Here is a 24,012-nt window from a genome sequence, read left to right as displayed (position 1 = left end):
CTGTGAAATATACGCGTGCGGTGGACGCGGAACATAGAAAAAACCCCGTGTGGCCTTACACTGATCTCAAAATCTCATTTTCTCAAATTTGGCTCTTAGAGAGTTTTGCATCTAAACTCTTCATGCACCCATTCCTATACGTACAGTGCAGGCAACTGAAATCCGACCCCCCCCCCCACCCCCCCGGGCGGGGCGGCGCCCCGGCGTCCCGGGGGTCAGATTTCAGTTGCCAGCACTGTACAACCCACCCACTTTGATGTCCAGGGTCAATGCATGCTTTTCAATGGCAGTCAACAATGCCTGCACTGCACAGGTAGTCCAGAAACTTGCATGCATCCACTCTTCTTTCTGTAAGGAAATAAACTAAAAGAAGTATTACCAGATGTGTTCCTGCTGCTGACTTCTGCTGAGCCTTGCCAAGGTCTACGGGGACCGACTGGCCCTTGCGTTCTGAGAATTGATTTCTTTTCAACTGCGGAGTGATGATGCCCTTGATTGTCCACTTCATCTGCAACTTCTCCATGGGTGTACCCGATCGGTTTGCATACTCCATGAGGAGAGTTGTCAGGAAAGCTGCAAGCACACGGACAAGCAAGGGTAAGTGTGCTCTGAACCACATCAGGGTTACAAAGCAAGGGTAAGTGTGCTCTGAACCACATCAGGGTTACTGGCAAGTACACATAATGTTACTACAGTCCATTTCAAAACTATAGACGCGTACCTAGGCAAAAACCGTTATGCCAGCATCTATACCACATAAAATCTGTGATCACTTTGTGCATAAATTTTTCCAAATTGGGCGTCTGTTATCCAATCGTTTAGAAACTATATGAGTAATTGTGGAGCGGTCCTGAGCAATATTCCGAAAACTATTCTCAAAAAGGTCCAGCCAAATTTGAAATATTTCAAAAACCCTACGCGTCTATAGTTTTGAAATGGACTGTAATACTCAATCTGCGGACAGAACAGTTTTTCCACAAAGTTTCGTCCTTTGTGGACTCATCAGCGCAGTACAGAGAAAATGAGGTCGAACCTGATAGCAATGAAAAATAAATTTCCAAAGCCAGATTTAAACCAGACCCGAACACACCTGGCCAGAGTGCTCAAACTGACAAGTCAGCGAGCTCTGCATAACGTTACTAATAGGTGTGTATCCATACGGACAAGCAAGTGACTATGCGCATGAACAGTCCATGCTGAAATTGCAGTGTAGACATACAACTTTAAAAGTGACGAAAGGCTGCCACTCAAGTCACTAGTATATACATTGTATGCCCATCGGCCAGTAACGTTACCTTTGGGTTTGAACATTCCACCGAGCCAGTAGATAAAGCTAAGCTGCTGGATGAGAGCGCTGGCCTTGGGGCCACCGCGCGGGTTGCGGGAGAAAACACTCGGTTGCTGTTGATGCTGCTGTTGTGATCGTACAATCAGCGCAAAGTGACCTACACAGTTTCGCATGTAGGTCATTCGCTTGCTCAGATTGCTGAGCCATGCTCCCAGCAGCAGTGATGTAGGGTACGATGCCATCTGAACACACACACACACACACGCACAATGCATTGGACAAACAAGTGCAACAAACAAACCAAAACGAATTGCGACATCAGCGTGTATCAGCACGGCCCACCCTAGATCAGACCCATTATCACAAACTCAATGCAGCGCATGTGGATGTTGATAATTGTCAGGTACGTGTACAGTATAGCACAAACCTTCCAACAGTCGGGTACTCTGGCTGAAAGCAAGTCCCTAGCAAGGATGTCCAGGTACGCACTGGACGGGTTGCTGGCCTGCAGTGTGGCTTGTAGTGACTGCACGTCACGTGTGATCAACGCCAGTAAGTCATTGTACTGCTGACACTCAGAGCGCAGGAAACGCTCCAGGATACCAACAGTGTCTTCCGACTGCAAAAGAGAACAGAAATCCGCATGCACACACACACACACACACACACACACACACGCGCGCGCGCGCGCGCACACACACACACACACACACACACACACACACATACACATGTGAGTAATGATGACAAAGGTGGTGGCGCTGATGCATAGAGATGACCAACCTCTCCGATTACCACACATGCGTCAGCTTAGAAACACCATCAACAATGCCCACGACAGGCACACTGATACCAACACGTCCCAGAATAGATGCCGCCACCAGATACATACCTTTGGTGCTTGCAGGTGGAGTGGTAGTGGAATGGCATCGGTTATGATGGATAACATCTTGACTAGGTATCTCTCGGTGTCTTCCGCTGATGCTCTGTGTGGCAGTAAGAAGATGAAGAAGACTGTTAGTGGATGTTAGTAGTATCACTTATCAAGTTCACTCAATTTGGCCAGGACAGAGTGATTGTTTGTCCAGTGATTGGATTGGACAAGACTGGCGTATGTGCATGAAGAATTGATATCCCTTTTCATGTGTACATTACGGTACATGTTGTCATCTAGCCAGTGTACACAACCACACAGTGCTGTCTGGACAGAATTTCAAGTTGACATCATTTTACGATCCAACGCTCCAGTGTTCATACAGAGGTGTCAGTGCATCATGCATGTCTGCTCACATATACCAGGTTTGCGTTTTGTACAAGATCAGATCGCACAGCGCCCGTCACTGGTCCTTGAGATGTGTGAAACACTCATGAACACCACTCATTGCATCATAAAAATGTTGCCTGTTGCCTGTATATGGGACCTCTCTTTGCTACCAGCCAGGGGCACAAGCCCTCAGCACTGTGCAGCAACGTGCAGGGTAAGTTCCTACCTGAGTGTAGCCGACATGATGAACTCCGGTTGCAGCTTCTTCAGATCCTCAACAAAGACGGCACAGTGCTTCTCGGCCATCAGGGCCGGCGCGTACGTCGGCAGGCCCATCAGAGCTGCGATGTCTGCGTCACCCAGCGGCCTCACCAGGTCTCTACAACTTTGCAGAGTGGCATCAGCATCCATGTGCAGTGAAATCTAAGCAGCAAGAGAAACACTATTTACCGTTGGGTCTCATGGACTACATTTACCACTCGCCTTTCTGTACATTTACCACTCGCCTTTCTGTAAATTTACCACTCGCCTTTCTGTAAATTTACCACTCGCCTTTCTGTAAATTTACCACTCGCCTTTCTCCCCAACTACTAGTAGTTAGACAGACCAGCTGATGCCTTCAGTAGACCACAGGCATGATAATAAACTGTAATGACTTTCTGTTGCAACACAGTCATCAGCACACAGTCATCAGCACACAGTCATCAGCACACAGTCATCAGCACACAGTCATCAGCACACAGTCATCAGCACACAGTCATCAGCACACAGTCATCAGCACACAGTCATCAGCACACAGTCATCAGCACACAGTCATCAGCACACAGTCATCAGCACACAGTCATCAGCACACAGTCATCAGCACACAGTCATCAGCACACAGTCATCAGCACACAGTCATCAGCACACAGTCATCAGCACACAGTCATCAGCACACAGTCATCAGCACACAGTCATCAGCACACAGTCATCAGCACACAGTCATCAGCACACAGTCATCAGCACACAGTCATCAGCACACAGTCATCAGCACACAGTCATCAGCACACAGTCATCAGCACACAGTCATCAGCACACAGTCATCAGCACACAGTCATCAGCACACAGTCATCAGCACACAGTCATCAGCACACAGTCATCAGCACACAGTCATCAGCACACAGTCATCAGCACACAGTCATCAGCACACAGTCATCAGCACACAGTCATCAGCACACAGTCATCAGCACACAGTCATCAGCACACAGTCATCAGCACACAGTCATCAGCACACAGTCATCAGCACACAGTCATCAGCACACAGTCATCAGCACACAGTCATCAGCACACAGTCATCAGCACACAGTCATCAGCACACAGTCATCAGCACACAGTCATCAGCACACAGTCATCAGCACACAGTCATCAGCACACAGTCATCAGCACACAGTCATCAGCCCACTCAGACAAAAACCAACAGGATGTCAAGCTAACACAAAGAACCATGAAATTAAAAAAAAGTGAACAGCAAGTTATAAACTACAACAGAGCCGGAAGAGGGCGAGGCTCATCCTCTGGTGCACTGAAGGAACCTGGTGGCTACTTCATCACTAGACTGGCCGCAGCACACACTGCAGGCCAGTACACTGGCCGCTTAGTACTTACCCCCGCAACCTTCCAGTCTGGTTCAAACACCGCTGCGGATAGGAAGCGCCGCAGTGTGGCCTGCACGGTCACATGATCCCGCGGATCGGTGATGCGGCCACCGTAGAGTACAGCACCAATGAGGTGCTCAAACGTTCTCCACGGCACCTGCTTGTGCGCGTGACACACAAGCAACAGTGTTTTACACGAGGACTGCAGTGAATACAGGAGAAAATCAGAGAGCAAGAATCAGTGCTTGTTCTTTCCGTCAACAGTCAGAATTTGACTTGCATGCATGAAAAACCAGAAGGAGCCATCATGCCTCCAAGCGATATTGGGTACTGACTCGTTGTGCCACCTACATGTGCATTTTCTATGCCGTGATGGCTCACACTCAGTTACTGATGTTCACTTACTCACATCTACTGGATTGCACAATAAGAACATTCTAGTCAAACTGCATGTGACATCGTAAAAGCATCAGTAATATGCAGTAGTGCCACCTTCTTTGCCGCAGGGCTTACCGCATAGTCAGCGTTCGTGAACTGGTACACCTCGTTCAACGCCATCTGCTGATAGCCAGAGTTGTGCTCGAGCAGCAGAGAGTGCATCAAGCACATGTTGAACATGAGCTGTTTCCACTGCTGTTTCCATTGTTGCCGGTCTTCATCCTCCTCGTCCTTGCCGATCTCCTCAAACTTCTCGTTGCTCAGGTACATGCCCCGGCCACCATCCAGCAGGCGCTGTACATTCTCGCAGAACCCAGATCTGCTCTTCATAGTGTACTGGATGGCGGGACAAGAAAAGACTTTGAAAGTTGGAGCTCGCCTGGCAACCCGATGCCAGTGATCATCATTATCGACGAGGACACGAAGGAATCAAAAACATGCTATGAATAGAATGTGTTGCGTCGTCATTACTGGTACATGCACAACATTGCAAGGCAAGCTTGGCTGTCTTTATACAAGTCGTTATCGTATATCTGAATTCGCAAACCAAACAGACAGAAATTTATATCCAAGAATGTTTACTCGTGAGGGTCATCAGCTAGAGTTACAGTACTGCAAAGTAAATAACTTTTTATGTTACATATCCTGCTATGGGTGAGCATATCCTGCTATGGGTGAGTCGTGACTGCTATGTAGTATGTACCCACGACATGCACATGCACATGCATGTCCTGCAGCATTACCTTAGCACAGTTCTGTAGTATTGTTGGCGGCATAGTCGACTCCACTGCTTCCACGGTCAGCCACAAGCGAAAGTTCGGGTGTAGGTTCTCGTTGTTCACAACGTCCCTGTAGTGAAAGCAACATTGGCCGCCACGTACACAGCGACTCACGGTTCAGCTTGAGCATGCCTGTACTTGCCGGCTCATAGTGTGCGAAATCCATGTCTATACTTTAAGACCAGTAATGTTAACGAACATTAAAGTTCTAACGAGTTTAAGAATTTGAAAGAATCGTTAACATTTGAAGTCGTTATGTGCAAAACGATATGTACATGTACAGTCATTTGGCGGTTTTGAGACAGAATTCGTTAGAATTTCACCTCGCTAACTAGTGCTGAAACGATTATACCGATTACTCGTTACTTTAATACTCGATAAGAAAAATATCGAGCGGTTATTTCGATTTTATCGGCTAAACGAGTAGAATGGTACATGCTCCCTGTACAAGATTTTCCCCTTTTGAATGGTTCGCGCTAGGCGTGCATGTGTCGAAAGTGTTGAAAGTAGACACATGCACGTACTTGCAGCATCGATGTACAAGCGTGTGGTCTGAGAAACGTATGAAAGCCGCGGCCTTCAACTGCTTTCGTCAGTTTTGATACATGCGGTAGGGTATGCTCAGTTCGAATCCTGTGTCAAACTGTGTCACTTATAGTAGCACCGGTACCAGTAGTACTAGTACTAGTAGCTGCGGGCTGGTGTTGACTCGCTGTGAGTAGTCATGAGGAAGTGGTCTTCAGTTTCAAGTGTTTTCCGTTCTGTCAATCGATCATGGCTTCCAGGAGCACTTTTTCTCGTAGACCTACATGTAGATCTGGCGTCTGGGATTACTTTGAGCACGGGAAAGATAAGCATTCGTGTAAACTGTGCACAAAGACATACTCGAGGCAGAGCGGAACGAGTAACTTGTTGGCGCACCTAAAGTCAGCGCATCCGTCGAAATTCGGCGAGCTGCATCCCGCGCCCGCTTCTCCTATCTCATCGTCGGAGGCAGCTCAGTCGCAGGCAAAGGGCACCCTCAGCTCTTGGGTTGCAACAAACGCATCGCCTCAGTCTCGTCCGTGTTCATCTGGTCGGTCCGAACAGCTGACGGACTTGTTGCTGGACTGGATCGTCGATTCCGTACGCCCGCTTTCCGTCGTCGGTGATGTCGGACTGGTAGAAATTTTGAAGTTCACCGAACCTTGTTACAAGGTACCGTCACGGACGCACGTTACCACGTTATTGAAGAAAAGACACGAAACGGGTGTCCGAGATCTGATAATGCTGCTGGAAAAAGAAGGAAACTGCGGAGTTGCACTCACAACGGACGGGTGAACTAGTGTTGCTACCCACAGCTATGTTACGTACACTGTCCATTTTATTGACGTCGAGTGGAATCTGCGTGGTGCTGTTCTGCAGACCGACCAGTTTCACGGCTCTCACACTGCAGCTAATCTGGCGGAGCACCTCAAGTGTGTGCTGCAACGCTTCAATGTGGATCCTGACTTGGTCAGCTGTGTCACCCATGATGAAGCTCCCAACATGGTAGCTGCCACTAGACTGCTACATGAGGATGTTGGCATCATGGGACACGTGTGCATGGCGCACAGACTGCAAACGGCCATCCGCCATGCTATAGCTAAGACGAATGGCATGGAGCGTCTTTTGGCTGCAGGGCGGAAACTGGTTGGCCATTTCAAGCAGTCTGCAGTGTCGGCTGAGAACCTGCGGGAGAAGCAGTTGCAGCTGAATTCCGACAAACCACCTCTGGTTGTTCTCCAGGATGTAGCCGCTCGCTGGAACTCGTCATTTTTCATGCTGCGGCGACTTGTGGAGCTGCGCACTGCACTGGCTGTGGTTCTCTCCGACAGCGCAGTCACGCCGAAGAAAGAACACCGCGATCTTCTTCTGAAAGACCAGCAATGGGCACTGGCAGTGCAACTCGCTAGCATCCTGAAGCCGTTTGAGCTCGCCACCACCATTGCCAGCGGACAGAAGTACGTGACACTTTCCCTGGAACTTCCCGTGATCCACCAGCTGATGGCTGGAGCGAAGTATACTACGACTTCTGCTGATTCTGGTATGGCGCGCACATTCTCAGCAGCGTTGCGCGACAGCTTGACCAACAAGTTCTCTATGAACAATCTGAACATGTCATCACCTGCAGTTATGGCCTCTGCACTGGACCCGCGTTTCCGCAACTTGTCCTTTCTTGACGAGTCACAGCGAGAAGAAGTGCGGGACCTTGTCCTTGACGCCGCTGTAGAAGTCAGAGAGGGCAGGCATTCCCCATGCGTAGTTGAAGTCGAGCCTTTTGCCAAGCGATCTCCGGCTATCAGTAGCTTGGCATTGCTCATGTCTGCACGGCCAGGGCAAGAAGAAGCTCGATCTGAGTCACCTGGTACCAGCTGCGCCACAGAGAACATAGAGAAGCAGAAGTCCGTCTTCTTCACTGAGGAGGCAGTGGACTTTGAAAGCGACCCTCTCCGATGGTGGCAAGTAAACGCAACACGCTTCCCTGATCTTGTTCCTCTTGCTAGGAAATTCTTGTCCGTGCCTGGGTCCTCAGTCCCATCGTAAGTGGTGTTTTCTGCTGCGGGTGCACTACTCACAAAGCGACGGAACGCCATCGCTGCCTGCTGTGTGAAGCCTTCTCTCAGTACCTGCAGAGATTCAAGCAATCCACACTGCAATCGTGCACACTGCACCATTACATGTACTTGTATGAAGAATGAACTCATGTGTTGACAGACAAACCAGAATAGTTTTAGTCTTACGAGATCTCGCTTACCTGATCTGCTGCTATGCTCAGGCGCTTCACAGACATTTTATGCTATCAATCCTCAATCTGCTATTAATCCTGTACATAGATACTAGATAGTTACTGCAGCCGGTTTGTCCAGTTCCATGTACATATACCATGTACATATACTGCTGTTGGAAGGTTATTTTTGAACGATTGCTTTTAAAGAAACTTGTTGAACAAAATTTCACGGTTCGCGTGAGACTCGGCTGGAAGCCCAGTTTTCCGCATCCGTCATGGGAACGCCACCACAAGCAAGGGTTCAATTCAAAGAAAAAAATAATCGTTTAGCCGATAAGCCGATCGTTATGGTATCAGCTGAGCCACCAAGGAAAAAATGTAATCGTTTCAGCACTATCGCTAATGGGGTACTAGCTGCGCTAGTACTCGTTAGCAACAATCCGAACTAGCGCATACACCGCACTGCATTACTCTGTGCTGCCTTCAAGACTGACGTCATGCGCTTTGCTTTGCTGCGTAATCACAAATGGCACTCAGCCCGTTTTGCTGAAAAGAAAACAAATCTTGCTTGCCCTGTTGTGTTCCTCCAGACAGCAGATCGTGCTTCCGCAGTGTTGCTTTTCCCACCATCCCTCCCTATCCAACTTATTCACACAATCATTATGATTATCGTACCCACTGATCGGATCCACTCTCACAACTGATGTTTTCTAGCTATTTGCTGCAGCTCTGCCTTGAGCTATATTACATCCATTTAGCATTGCAGCTCTACGTTGAGCTAACAGCAGCTCTACTTTGAGCTAACAGCAGCTCTACTTTGAGCTAACAGCAGCTCTACTTTGAGCTAACCGCAGCTCTACTTTGAGCTAACCGCAGCTCTACTTTGAGCTAACCGCAGCTCTACTTTGAGCTAACCGCAGCTCTACTTTGAGCTAACAGCAGCTCTACCTTGAGCTAACCGCAGCTCTACCTTGAGCTAACCGCAGCTCTACTTTGAGCTAACAGCAGCTCTACTTTGAGCTTCAAACCAGTTGTTTCGAAACCAGCACCCCTCAATCCAAAGATGCCGCTTTGTTGACTTGTTTGTGTGAAGGACGGGGGCTAACCCACAAAAATCCGGAGATCGCTAACTTAAATAATTGACGTTAAAGGGGAAGTATACCCTAAAATCAAATTTTCACCAGTTGTAGTCTTCGGGGTGCTGAGTCCAATGGTCTTGATCCGAGGAAGCTGAGAGACTCCCTTCCTCCTTTATTCCCAATGGAACTCGCGCACTTCCACCGAAACTAGATAGGGATTTGTATGGAAACGTCACTAAAGCATAAATCCCTATCTAGTAGGGCGCAGTCACCCAGTTTCGGTGAAAGTGCGCGAGTTCGATTGGGAATAAAGGAAGAAGGGAGCGTATCGGCTTCCTCGGACCAAGACCATTGGACTCAGCACCCCGAAGACTACAACTGGTGAAAATTTGATTTTAGGGTATACTTCCCCTTTAAACTATCTAGTCTTACAGTGCTACATGTCTGTGTGACAATGTGAGTTTTTTGACATACACCTGGTATGTACATATTGTGCAGTGGGTGGTCAGCGGCATGTTTGGACAATAAGAATGTCAGGATTATTAGAAGTTTTCTGCAGCAATTCAGAGTGCAATTTCAGAATTCCACCAGCATACAAGAGCAATCCGCGACGCAACAACAGTAACATTTGTATGGTGCAAGCACAAACACGCCATCCGAAGAACAAAAAGGTTGGCTTACCGGGCTACAATTTGATCAAGTCTATCCATCCATGACTTTGCCGTGTGGCAGTTTTGCAGCACTACCCAGTTTCCAATTTCTTTGGCCTTCTGGATAAGTTCGTCAGCCAGTGGGCCACCATTACAGCCGACGGCTTGGCTCACAACTGATACTGCATTCTCTTGAGCTTTGGCAACACGCAGGATTGTCTTCACTGCCTCAGAACCTACATATGTAGGATAGCAGTACAGTTCATACAGCCAATGTGAGACAACGAGCACAGTAATAGCACACAGTACACACATTATGGTAGACTGCACTTGGCACACAATAATCACCGTAGCAGCAGCAGCAGCACCGGGCAACAACAGCAGGGGGCAACAACAACAGCACTAACCTTCAGAAACGATAAGCATGAGTGGAGTATGGTAGTCAAAGATGTCAAAGGTTTCCGACAGAGTCAAGGGTGATGGCAGCTCATCGATTTCCAGTACTTTTGGCACGAGGTCCTTGACAAACTCCAGCAAGCAGTTTGGTCGGAGAATGCGAACAAGAATGAGCTTGCACAAGGGCGAGAGGTCATCAAGCACCACATCTCCTTCCTTTCTGGTATCCTGAGCGCCGGCTGCAGCTGCTCCTGCTAGATCTGCAGCCGTTAGCTTCCACTGGACTGTGTTGATGCTGCCCTCCACAAACCGTTCCCAGTATGTTGGATGTGTCAACATGTGGCGGCATATTCCCTTGAAGGCAAACGTCAGTTTAGCGTCAAGATGTTGAACTTGCCGCCACTGGCGTGTTGTCAGCCAGCTGATGGGTGGCTTTGCCGGGCCACCACCACCGCCAGCATACAATGGGACAAACGCTGCCGTGTTCTCTCCCCCTTGCTCACGGACAGCACTGAACACCTCCGCCAGCGACTGATGGCCCGCGAGATGCTCGTGTTCGCCACCACGTCCAATGCTGGGCTTGCTGTCGTAGAGAGGTGCCTGGATTAGCGTTTCCCAAAGCAGAGAGCTCTGCTTCTTGTCCACCTGGTCTTCCAGCAGAACATGCACAACAACGAGCAGTGCAAACACGTGCTGATGCTGCTCTGCCAGGCTGCCCAGCACCAAGCCGAAGCCCACACGTGTGACCTCCGCCACAAAGATGTCGACGATCGTGTCGCGTCGCGTCTCGTCGGTTTCCGTCACGATCTCGCGAGCCTTGAGCACGGCGGCGATGAAGCCCTTTCGATACAGCTGGCTGGATACGTGGTACAGGCCTGATAATGATGGCAGGTCTTGGATGGCGGAAAAAACAGCACCGCCTCGCTTCGCAATCTACCACAGCAACACAAGCAAGTACAGAAAGCATCAAGCTAAGCCCAGGAACAAGCTAGAAGTTTAACATGTCTACCATTCTCACTCTTCCTATGAGGGCATGCAGCATTGATGTGCAAGTGCTATCATACAGTGTGCTGAAGCCATGGACTGGAAACTATTCGAACGTCTACCCTCCGTGGACTAAATGAAGATCAAGGCTTCGGGGTGCACAGTCATATACGTTTAAGTGCAGCATCATTGCAATAACGCTATGTCAACAAATGGCTCATATTAAATATAATGTTAATATTCACACCATTCTCTACGAAAATCCCAAAAGGAGCCTCACAAAGCCGACATTGATTCCACCCTTACCCCTCTGTAATACGCCCGTCCATTCTCCACTTCCAACTGTGCTTTCTCGGCCGATTCCATTTTCTTTGCCACGTTGCTGGCTGTCTCCTTGCAACGCATCAGCTGCTCCACAGCACTGGTATCCTCTAGCAACACACCTAGGGCAGCAAGCAAGACACCAGTCATCAAACATGCCATCACTCAGCCAAGAGCCTGGGCAAGTGCTAGCCTAGAACATCCACGCAAGCCATAATTCACATACACTCTAGAGAGGTTAAGCTGCACATTATTTTCGACGCAACGCGGAAGTTGAGCTCGCGTTATTTGGCTCGTGCGTTGGAAAACGACGTGAATAACCTGCAGCTCATGTCGAAATTTGGAGTTTTACGCCAATTTTGACATGAAACTGTGTGTCACGTCAGAAATAACGTGAAGTTCAACCTCTCTAATAGCCCAATCAGCCCCACCAGCGTTCACTGCGTGGTACAATACGGTATGTCCATCAACAATATCCCAGTATTCAGCACTCCTACCGGAAATAATACAACACTATTAATTAAGGTTCTGTGAAGAAGTTAAAACTATGAATATGTTCACCGTGTCCAAAATTGAACTCAAGAGTACAGTGTTCTCCCATCGCCTATACTGGCAAGGAAGTGCAATGGCAGGGATTCAATACGGCATGGTGAAACTTGATAGTGGCAATTACTTACTGCCACCTTCTTCGAAGACTGTCAGCATCTGATTCTCAACTGCTTCCAACTCCAGCTGCAATGCAGATATCTCTTGCAGCAGCTCTGGCCGCCGCTTCTCCAGCTCGGGCATTTCCTAAGTAGGGCAAGCAGGCCAAGTAAAACAAGAACTTTCAGTGGATGTGACCGGGACACACTGCGCAGGTACAGTATACATAAACTTCATCTAACACATAGCAGCATGCCGTGGAGATCGATAAATAGAGATATATAGATAGATAGAGAGGAGAAAGAGAGAGCGACAGACAGAGAGAGATAGAGGGAGCGAGTGAGTAAGCGAAAGAGAGAGAGAGAGAGAGAGAGAGAGAGAGAGTGAGAGAGAGAGAGAGAGAGAGAGAGAAAGAGAGAGAGAGAGAGAGTGAGAGAGAGAGAGAGAGAGAGAGAGAGAGAGAGAGAGAGAGAGAGAGAGAGAGAGAGAGAGAGGAGAAAGGAGAGAAGAGAGAGAGCAGAGAGAATAGAGAAAAGAAAGGGGAGAGGGGAGGGAGAGTGGAAGAGAGAGGAGAGAAAAAAGGAGAGAGGGGAGGGAGAGAGGAAGAGAGGGAGAGGAACTGGAGAGAGGAGGATAGAGGAAGAGAGAGGAGACCATTAGAAAGTGAGAGAAAGAGAGGGAGAGATAGAGTAAACAGAGACTTTTAGGCTCTTACGTAAGACAGGATATCTGTCAGCAGCTGATCCTTCAAAGCATCGAGAGTAATGGTGAAGTTGATGACAGTGGTTAGACAGAAGACCTCGGGCAAGTAGTTAGGTTTCATTTCGGCACTCACCAGATACATCCTGTGCAGAAAAATCGCAACTTATCATCCGATTTGACCAAAAAAGTGAATGGAATAATTATGGCTGTCTGCAGCCAACCGTGCACTAGTTATGACTAATGTGAGGTGTGAGATAGAGCAGTGAGCGCATGTATAAAAGCTAGGGGTGAAAGGGGTTATCCGGGTACCCGGGTACCCGTATGTTTAGCTGCTGTTCCGTTAGCAAACAAGTACCCGTTAGCCGTGTACAATGGTACAGTATGGCATTGGTAGCTGGCTTGGACAGTCGCACGGTTCGATGTACTTGTTGGTTGTTCGGTCCTACTTCATATGACAATTTTGGCTGGTTTTGCATGTAGCACAGTAAGTACACGTGCTGCGCTTGTCGCGATGTGGTGTATTTGCTGTGAATTCCATGACTTCGCATGTCCTCCTGGCACGAAGTGTGGAAGGCTATTGTATAGTAACTGCTACTACTGGCTGCTAAAGAGTATCCGATAACCCGCCCGTTAAGCCAGGTACCCATTTGTAACCTTAAAGGGTAACCGTTTCACCCCTAAATTAAAAACATGAGTAGCATGCATGTCCAGTACATCACACTAGAGTGGTGGACATACAGCCTATAGTACAGTGCATGGTAGGACCAATTACATCATCATTACATGATGTATTCATGTAATGAATTCAGTTTAGCGTAGGCGCACATCTCGCAACTACGTATCTGCTGCGCTACAGCACCCTCTACGGTTCTGGCCGCGGCACTTGTTTAGCGCGCCTTGCCGCGACCGGCAAGACCGCCTGCTGTGCATCACATTAATTTATGCGTACGCCATCACAATAATTAATTCAGTTTTTGTTGTGTCCCTCAGTCAAGTCATATTATTATGACTTCTCACGAGCATGCGCACTAGAGATGCATGCTCGTGTGAAGTTGGTTTTGGGATGTTCGGAGGCAGTCTTCTCTTGCTGCAGCTGAGTCTGGTTGAAGATAATGACATTCCGAGTTCAAAGCAGTTCAGAGTGAGCCAGTTACGTGTGTGTATAAACTGCATGATTAGATCATTGTATGGTCTAGGCAGGGACCATACAAATGGCGACGAATACTTACTTGCCCTACGCCGCCACCATCGAGCCTTTCGACGGGGGTGATTTCAAAGACTATCGCGAACGCGTTGAATTTTTCTTCTGTGCCAATAGTATTGGTGTCGTGGCGTCCAATGCCTCTTCTGGTGAAAAGAGAGCAGCGGAGAAGAGAATGACAGCGCATCTAATTTCCCTGCTCTCTAAGACGGTCTACTCAACCTTGAAATCCCTGATCCTACCTGACGAGATCGCGTCAAAGAAGTATGACGAGCTTTGTGCTGTACTGGAGAAATACTACAAAAAGAACACTACCCCAACCACCGCCGCTTTTCAGTTTCGCCAAGTCTCCCAAGCTCCGGGTGAAACTACAGTCGATTTTGCTAATAAACTCAAGCGTGCTGCTGTCGATTGTCAATTTGGCTCCCATCGTGACCGAGCCCTCACGGACCAGTTTATTTCGGGCATGGCAAGCTCGACGATACGACGGAAATTGTTACTCTCCAAGGAGTCCGATATTGACACGTTTGAGAAAGTCATCGACCTGGCTAGCAAGGAGGAACTGGCCATTTCCTACTCAAAACAATTCACTGCACCCTCTGCTGCTTCTGCGTCGATCGGGTCTCCCACGGACATTCCCGTACACATGACGAAGGAACGTCGATCCACCAAGCAGCCGATGGCGTCCGGAAAGCGTTGTTTTCGCTGCGGGTCGGATATGCACCTGGCAAACAAGTGTCGACATAAGGACGCCGAGTGCCGGTACTGCCACAAACGGGGGCATCTGGAGAAGGTTTGTCGTACTAAACTGCAGAGAGACAAGCGTGACTGTCACCATGTCATGGGTGAGGATCTTTCTACCTCCGACTCTGACTGTGAAGACGCAGGTGAGAGCGTTCCAATGTATACTGTACGTGATACTACAGGCAGCGTACCCCCGTTTGCTGTGGATGTTGTAATCAATGAGGTACCCATCCCTATTCGCATGGAAGTTGATACTGGCAGTGGTGTGTCCATACTAAATAAACGGGATTTCGAGAAGCTGGGTGGGGTTCTGTCTACCTTACCTAAATCCACCGTACTGTTGAGGGGTTTCTCTGATAAGCCTATTACCTGCCTGGGCGAGCTTGAAATGAATGTCACCTTGAATGGTACGACAGCGCCCGTTAAGCTCAGAGTTGTAGATGTCTCGGGACCATCCCTTTTGGGAAGGGACATGCTACAACTGTTTCAATTACCATGGAATGAAATCTTCTCTGTCAAAACTAGAATTGATGAAACCGTGGCACAAATTCAACTGCGTGAGGAAATTATGGCCCAATTTCCAGATCTGTTTGATTCTACCTCAATGGGCAAACTAAACACAATGAAGGTCAACCTGCGTGTTGACGACGCACACCCGGTTTTCCTCAAGCCTCGCAAAGTCCCATTTGCAATTACTGAGAAATACGATGAGGCTCTTGATCAACTCGAGCGCGATGGCATTCTCGAGAAAGTTGAATATTCACAATGGGCAACGCCAACTGTTCCGGTCAAAAAGCCGGATGGCTCGATTCGCATTTGTGCGGATTACTCGCGCACTCTGAATGCACATTCACCGCTGGAAAGCTATCCGCTACCTACAATCGCTGAGATCCGCGCTAAATTGTCAGGCGGTACGAAATTCACCAAAATCGATCTCAAGCAGGCGTATCACCAGCTCGAGCTCGATGAATCATGCCGAAAGTACACCACTATCAATACTCACCGTGGTTTGTTTGAATATGTGCGCTTACCGTTCGGTGTACACTCGGCTGTTGCCATTTTTCAGCGCACCATGGAGACTGTGCTGGCTGGCATCGATGGATGCATTGTATACATCGATGACATTGTGGTTACGGGCAAAACACCTGACGAGCATCGAGCGACCCTTGTGAAAGTTCTCCAGCGCCTGCAAGAAGTCGGCATGAAACTAAAACTCGAGAAGTTTGAAGTCATGCTTGACAGCATCTCCTACTTGGGGCACACATTCTCAGCGGAGGGTGTATCGCCATCAGCCGAGCGCACTACAGCCATGAAAGACGCAAAACCTCCAACTACTGTGAGTGAACTGCAATCGTTCATCGGTTCTGCGAACTACGTCAGAGCATTCATTCCGAATTTTGCCACCATCATGGCACCGTTGTACGCCTTACTCAAAAAAGATGCTGTGTGGAAGTGGGAGTCTAGTGAGAGCAACGCGTTTGACGCAATCAGATGTGCACTCTGCGCCACTGAAACGTTGGCTTTCTACTCCACTACGAAGGACATCAAGGTCCAAGTTGACGCCTCAGGCGTAGGTCTAGGAGCGGTGCTATTGCAAGAAGAGCGACCTGGTCATTTCCGTCCCATTGCATATGCCTCGCGTGTTTTGACCAAGGCGGAAAAGAACTACTCTAACATCGAGCGAGAGGCGCTTGCCGTGGTGTTCGGAGCTACTACTTTCCGCCAGTACCTTCTCGGTCGCAAGTTCATTTTCGAAACAGACCACCAGCCGCTTGTTAAACTGCTTGGGTGTACAGACGGCGTTCCGTACTTGGTGTCACCGAGACTCAAGAAATGGAAGTTGGCCCTAGCGGCATACGACTACTCTATCAAGCACATCCCAGGGCGCCAAAACCCATTCGCTGATTTCATGTCGCGCCAACCTGGTCCTGGCGCTCCCTGCTCCGACGAGGTAGCTGATGAACAGGTACTATTCATTGAAAGCGAAGTCATTAATGCGGACACAGTTGCTACCGAAACGCAACGGGATCCTATACTGAAGACAGTTTGGCACCATGTACTGAATGGGTGGCCGGAAACCATTGATCAAACTCTACAGCCGTACTTTGCGAAGCGCTGGGAGTTGTCTGTGTCTGACAATATCCTTCTTTGGAACGATCGTGTCATTGTTCCAGAATCATTACGTGAGTTCTTGCTGAACGATCTTCACTATGAACACACAGGTGTAGTTCGTATGAAACGCTTGGCACGTCGCTACATGTGGTGGCCTCGTATCGACAGAGATTTGGAGCAGGTTTGCGCTCAGTGTCCGGAATGCCAAGCTGAAGCACGCCTGCCAGCGAAGGAGTTTGGTAGCTGGTCATGGCCGACGGGACCTTGGCAACGCTTACATATTGATTACGCCGGTCCTTTCATGGGCAAGATGTTTCTTGTCATTGTTGATTCATATTCTCGATTTCTGGATATTGTTCCTATGGACCGTGCAACGTCCGCTACTACTATCGCTGCTTTACGCCGTGTCTTCGCTTTGTTTGGCCTACCACATCACATCGTATCGGACAACGGCTCACAATTCACGAGTGAAGAATTTCAATCATTCCTACACAAGAATGGCATTCGACACACTTGTTCCGCTCCTGGACATCCGGCAACCAACGGGTTAGCAGAACGCTATGTTGGGGTTTTCAAGTCAAAATTGAAAGCCATGGGTACGCAGGGTGACCTACACGCTACGCTACAACGCTTCCTCCTGTCACATCGTACAACCCCTTCAGCAAACAACAAGTCACCAGCTGAGATGCTTATGATGCGTCAACCACGTACCCGTTTTGACACGCTAAAACAGACCGCCAAACCGTCTGTTGACGCTTACGAACGCAACATGAACAAGACCCCAGAATTCCAACCAGGCGACGCTGTGTTCACTCTAAATTTTGGCTCTTATGGTTCAAAGTGGGTCCCAGGTCGCATCGTGTCAGTCATCAGTCCAGTCAACTACCAAGTTCAAGTTCAGGATGCTTTGTGGAAGCGTCATCGCAACCAGTTGAGAGCACGTTCAGTTCCTTTGTCTGAGTTTGTGAGGGAGGATGTGGCTGAAGCTCCCCCTAAATCGACGCATCAGGCTCCATCGTCATCCGCTGATACTGGTCCCAGTGTTTCTTCTACCGGTACAGTTTCAAGTTCAAGTCCTACTACCGCTGAGAAACAACCATCAAGTCAGTCAACAGTCAGCCCTACACCAACAACCACGACAATACCTACGGATAGTGAGTCTGAGTCTAGAATGCCAACACCATCGACACCTGGTCAGAACACTAGTACGACCCGGTCCGGCCGCCAGGTTGTCATACCTGAACGGTACCGCACTCAAGCCAAGTAGTGGTTTCCAGTTACTGCAGTGGTCATGAACTGTATTATAATGTGTACACAAATCTTGTTTCTGTAAATAGTTCAAATAATTATAGGTATTAGCCGTCATAAATACATGAATAGTTACTATGTCAGCCATGGGTATCGGTTATAATTCTATAGCGAATGATGACATAATTGGTTGCAGATCAGACACTCGCATAGTAGCCATCCATACGTATTTGAACCACTCTTATTACTGTTTTCCATGTTCGTCTTTTTCTAGTGGTGGGGGAATTGTTGTGTCCCTCAGTCAAGTCATATTATTATGACTTCTCACGAGCATGCGCACTAGAGATGCATGCTCGTGTGAAGTTGGTTTTGGGATGTTCGGAGGCAGTCTTCTCTTGCTGCAGCTGAGTCTGGTTGAAGATAATGACATTCCGAGTTCAAAGCAGTTCAGAGTGAGCCAGTTACGTGTGTGTATAAACTGCATGATTAGATCATTGTATGGTCTAGGCAGGGACCATACAGTTTTGATCGGGTCCGAGTCCGCAACGTGGCACATCTCCTTGCCATTCTCAGTTTGAGTCTTCTCTGCTTTGGCTCATGCCCGACTTGCATCCTGCTGCCTTTGTCTTTTGCTGACCGAACTGTCATTGCCTAGTCATGTCGGGCACCAGGAAGAGAACCCGTCGCGCAGCACCTAGCCCTGTTCCCGACCCACCTGTTTCTTCGGCTGCGGACCCCGAGCTGCCGAGTAACGCTGCCTCACCACTCGACGGCGGACAATTCAAGCAATTTATATCTGACGAAGTCCAGAAAGCCGTCACCGCCGCCCTGGCAGAAACGGTCTCCCCACTGCTTGCCACCATCGGATCCTCGCAGCCTTCCCCCGCCATGGCCGTACCCACCGGAAATGCTGCGCCAACTGGTCCGGGTGCTGGCTCTCTATCTCATCCACTGAACGTGCCGTCTCACGTGAGAGAGAGGATTTTGCGAGGTGAGTGTGTTGATTTGAATACACTGTTACCGGAAGCTCTTGGGGCACCAAAGCGTGACACGATTCAGTTGAATTTCAGTGGGTCCAGGACTGTTGAGCTGCTGGATCCCAGCTCTGGCGGGCATGTCGAGAAAGTTCGTAGGCATGTTCACGACCTGGTTACATGGCTAGAAGCCTGGTCCAGATATATGTTCGTACTATGCTCGCACGCACCCAGCCGTTTCTCCGAACTGATGGCATATCAGGCCACCATTGTATCGGCCAACTCCTCATACTATCCTGAGGCCTGGCTCGAATATGACCGGGAGTTCCGTCTGGCAATCTCTCTTGACCCCAGTAAGCGTTGGGACGCCATTGACGGCAATCTCTGGCAACTGAAAATGACAGGCCGCTCACGCCCGCAGTGTGGCACATGCCGGATCACTCACCCTCCATCGGGTAGCCAGTGCCCTTTTCGTGCCTCCCGAGTACCAAACCAGCAGTTTGCACCACGGTCTGCCTACACCAAGTCTGGCAAAGAGATCTGCCGGAATTTCCAGCAAGGTCGATGCTCCAACACCGACTGTAAATTTGCCCACGTCTGCTCCCAATGTGAGGGCGCACATGCCCGCCCCTCCTGCCCGCGTCGCTTCTCCACTGGCAACCAGCGGCAGAACAAAGCTTAATGAACTGCATCTCGATAGTAGCATTCTCCGGACACACCCTACATTCTTTCACACTTGCCGCACACCTATTCACGTTAATCGCCTCCGTTCCTTACTGCGTGCACACCCCGATCAAGCTTTTGTTAAATATGTACTTCATGGCCTTACGTATGGTTTTGACATCGGCTTCAATGGCCCACGCCAAAGCAGCATGTTCTCCCCTAACTTACCTTCTGCGAGGATGCATCCCGATTTTATTACCAAATACCTGCAAGAATGTTGCTCCCGCTTTGAACTGCTAGGTCCTTTTTCCTCCTCGCTTTTTCCTTTTTTTCATTGCTCCGGTGTTGGCTGCGTTCCGAAAAAGAACGGCCGCTTCCGTTTAATCCACCATCTCTCTAGCCCAGAGGGTCAAAGTGTTAACGATGGAATTTCACGTGAAGATTTCAGCTTGCATTACATCACTATTGATCACGCGATCGATGCCATTATGCAGTACGGTCGTTCTGCTTATCTTTTCAAACTTGACATTCGGAGTGCTTTCCGCATTGTACCTGTGCGGCAGGAAGACTGGCCTCTGCTAGGTATTCACTGGCAAAACCAATATTATTTCGACACTGTGCTCCCCTTTGGCTTACGCTCCAGCCCTGCCATTTTTAACTCTATTGCCGACTGCCTTGAATGGATTGCTCGCTATGAGTTTTCTATTACCGACCTGCTCCATTATCTAGATGATTTCCTTTGCATTTCTCCATCGGAGCTGGTGGCGAACCAACGTGCTTCAATCCTGCTTCGCTGTTTTAACTATGTCCAAGTCCCCTTGGCACCTGACAAAGTGGAAGGTCCAGCTCAAGTGCTGTCGTTCCTGGGCATCGAGCTGGACTGTGGCAGACTGGAGGCCCGGCTACCAGACACCAAGTTGCAAGATCTCCGCACCTTGCTCGACCAGTATGTCAACCGTGGCGACATGACCCAACGCGAACTCGACTCACTATTGGGAAAACTCTCCTTCGCAGCTCGGGTAATTATACCTGGTCGGACATTCATGCGCCGACTCTGGGATATTTGTCACCGCTACAGTCAGCCACACTATAAGATCAAACTCTCAGTCGAGGCCCTGGAAGACCTGAAGTGGTGGCAACGCCTCCTCTCGCAATGGAACGGAAAGTCCTTCTTTCATATGCCAAATTGGACCCCGTCTCCCGACATCCAATTGTTTACTGATGCCAGCGGTTCGATCGGCTGGGGCGCATGTTATGGCCATCGCTGGATCCAGGGACAGTGGTTGCCGGAACAAGCCGACTACTCCATCGAGTGGAAGGAGATGTTCGCCATTGCCGCAGCTTGCTCCTCCTGGGGCCTTGAATGGCGCAAGCTCCGCATACTCGTGTACTGCGATAACGAAGCCGTAGTGGCATGCCTGTCCAATGGTTGTAGCCGCTCCCCCCCAGTCATGGACCTGATACGACGGCTGTTCTTCATGTGCGCTAACTTTGGCTTCATTCTGTCAGCAAAGCATATTCCAGGATGCACTAACAAAGCCGCTGATGCTCTGTCTCGTTTTAACATGCAGGCGTTTCGCGAGGCGGTTCCGGGAGCTCGGGCGACAGCCGACCTGTTCCAGTCATTCTAACTGCCGCGGACGAATTAGCAGCACGATATGCTGCTCACGCTCTATCCGACAACACCAGACGAACGTATTCCGCCGGCGAATCTAAGTATCTCAAGTTCTGCCAACTTCAAAGATGGTCCCCGTTTCCCGCTTCAGACCTAATGCTGAGTAGTTTTGCTGCCTCCCTAACCCAGTCGGTCAGACCAGTGACTATTAAGGTTTACCTCAGTGCTATCAAGAACCTGCACCTGGAGCTCGGTTATGTCGACCCGACCGAGGGCGCGCACTTCCTCAAGCGAGTGGTACGCGGTATTTGCCGTTGCCATGGAGTAGCCGCTGTCCGCCCCAGGCTGCCAATCACGTTTCCTATTCTCTGCAGTCTGGTTGACACCTGCCTAGCTGCTCCAACCATGTGCCCTCACGACAAGCGCTGCCTGCATGCTGCTATGCTTGCCGTGTTCTTTGGTTTCTTCAGATGCGGTGAACTGCTAGAAGCACCTACTACGCGCGGCTGTTTGACATTCGAGTCAGGGATGCTCCATGTGCACCTACCACGCTCGAAGACAGACCCGTCCGGGGAAGGTACGACGGTGCTGATCGGGCCAGCGGTGCCGCCATACTGCGCTGTGAGAGCCATGCTCACCTACCTCACTGCAACCGCCTCTGCTCGTCCAGGCAGTGCTGTGTTCATCCTGGCCAACGGGCAACGCCTCAACCGCAGCACTTTTACAGCCCACGTACGCACGCTGCTTAGCACCAGCGGCGTGGCAAACTGGCAGGACTATGCAGGCCACAGCTTCCGTATCGGGGCCGCTACCACTGCTGCCCTTGCTGGCGTCCCCGACCACCAGATCCGCTCCGCGGGACGGTGGCGCAGTGATGCATGCCTACGCTACATCCGGACACCACCGTCATCGGCCCGAACGCTGGCCAGCAAACTATCCTCAGTAAGATTATCTCCCTGACACCGATGTTTCTCAATTCACACAATTCCCTCATAATGAACTATGCTATGCTGCACTGCAATACTGTTGTGTATGGGTATGTACTGGCGGTATGGCGAGTCACTCATAACTGGTCTGCCTTTCTATTGCGGCATTATGGCCTTATGGTCCTGCCTTTCCATTGCGGCAATCACAGCCTCCGGGCTTCTGCCTTCCTGCGGCAATCACAGCCTCCGGGCTTCTGCCTTTCTGCGGCACTCGCAGCCTCACGGGCTCGTGCCTACCTTGCGGCAAAGACCAACCAGTTCCTCGTCACCAGTACTTACCCAACACAACCTAGCCTTATTCGTGTGGTGTATGCCTGTCTGCATGCCGTCTGTGTGCGCGGAATGCTAATGATGTATGCCTGCCTGCATGCCGTCTGCGTGCGCGGAATGCTAATGATGTATTCATGTAATGAATTCAGTTTAGCGTAGGCGCACATCTCGCAACTACGTATCTGCTGCGCTACAGCGCCCTCTACGGTTCTGGCCGCGGCACTTGTTTAGCGCGCCTTGCCGCGACCGGCAAGACCGCCTGCTGTGCATCACATTAATTTATGCGTACGCCATCACAATAATTAATTCAGTTTTGATCGGGTCCGAGTCCGCAACGTGGCACATCTCCTTGCCATTCTCAGTTTTGAGTCTTCTCTGCTTTGGCTCATGCCCGACTTGCATCCTGCTGCCTTTGTCTTTTGCTGACCCACCATCCCACCACTAACCATTAATACTACATTGCATCATTCCTACTTCAAGTACAATAAACCTGGTGGCGAGTCACTCATAACTGGTCTGCCTTTCTATTGCGGCATTATGGCCTTATGGTCCTGCCTTTCCATTGCGGCAATCACAGCCTCCGGGCTTCTGCCTTCCTGCGGCAATCACAGCCTCCGGGCTTCTGCCTTTCTGCGGCACTCGCAGCCTCACGGGCTCGTGCCTACCTTGCGGCAAAGACCAACCAGTTCCTCGTCACCAGTACTTACCCAACACAACCTAGCCTTATTCGTGTGGTGTATGCCTGTCTGCATGCCGTCTGTGTGCGCGGAATGCTAATGATGTATGCCTGCCTGCATGCCGTCTGCGTGCGCGGAATGCTAATCACCATTATATTCCCTGCCTGAAAGCTGGGCCTAAGTGGGCTGTAGCTCTGCAAGTATCAGGGGCGTCGGACACGCTATGGTCACTACGGTATTGACCGTACCACTCCCCCCCCCCCCCCCCCCCAGCCACCCCATGAATCAATACAGTAAGACTGCATTGATTTGGGCTCTAGATTTCAGAGCCGAGCCGCTCCCCCCCCCCCCCCCCCCCAGCACTTCAGATGGTTGACCGTAGTCACCGTACCACTCTGAAACACTTTGCGCCGGCCCTGAGCTGCATGATGACTTTCACTTACCCGAATGCTGGATTGCAGTCAACCAGAGTGATACCGTCGCTGAACGACACAACTGCACCGGTGTCCCTGGCTTTCTGAGAACTCTGAATGAATATCTTCAGCGTGGCGTCAATGACCGAGGGTACATTCTGCACGTGGAGTCACACAGCA

The 24,012-nt window shown here is 49.8% G+C and overlaps 1 protein-coding gene across 1 annotated transcript in view; it reads right to left on the bottom strand.

The window, feature by feature from the left end:
- LOC135815033 (dynein axonemal heavy chain 6-like) overlaps positions 1–24,012 on the bottom strand; it is a 109,281-nt gene that overhangs the window by 1,444 nt on the left and 83,825 nt on the right. Inside the window, exons 56-69 of the mRNA XM_065328258.1 lie at positions 23,863–23,990; positions 12,943–13,072; positions 12,260–12,374; positions 11,568–11,704; positions 10,289–11,210; positions 9,913–10,117; positions 5,368–5,473; positions 4,700–4,960; positions 4,197–4,388; positions 2,779–2,975; positions 2,181–2,274; positions 1,716–1,907; positions 1,296–1,530; positions 380–573 (exon numbers count right to left, since the gene is read on the bottom strand). Of these exons, the coding sequence (XP_065184330.1) occupies positions 380–573; positions 1,296–1,530; positions 1,716–1,907; positions 2,181–2,274; positions 2,779–2,975; positions 4,197–4,388; positions 4,700–4,960; positions 5,368–5,473; positions 9,913–10,117; positions 10,289–11,210; positions 11,568–11,704; positions 12,260–12,374; positions 12,943–13,072; positions 23,863–23,990 (3,108 nt within the window). The remainder of the gene's footprint in view (positions 1–379; positions 574–1,295; positions 1,531–1,715; positions 1,908–2,180; positions 2,275–2,778; positions 2,976–4,196; positions 4,389–4,699; positions 4,961–5,367; positions 5,474–9,912; positions 10,118–10,288; positions 11,211–11,567; positions 11,705–12,259; positions 12,375–12,942; positions 13,073–23,862; positions 23,991–24,012) is intronic.

The sequence above is a fragment of the Sycon ciliatum genome, chromosome 4, assembly GCF_964019385.1.
Source record: "Sycon ciliatum chromosome 4, ocSycCili1.1, whole genome shotgun sequence".
In the NCBI taxonomy this organism is placed as follows: domain Eukaryota; kingdom Metazoa; phylum Porifera; class Calcarea; order Leucosolenida; family Sycettidae; genus Sycon; species Sycon ciliatum.
Note: the sequence above shows the minus strand (reverse complement) of the source record. Positions and strands in the feature narration are given on the sequence as shown.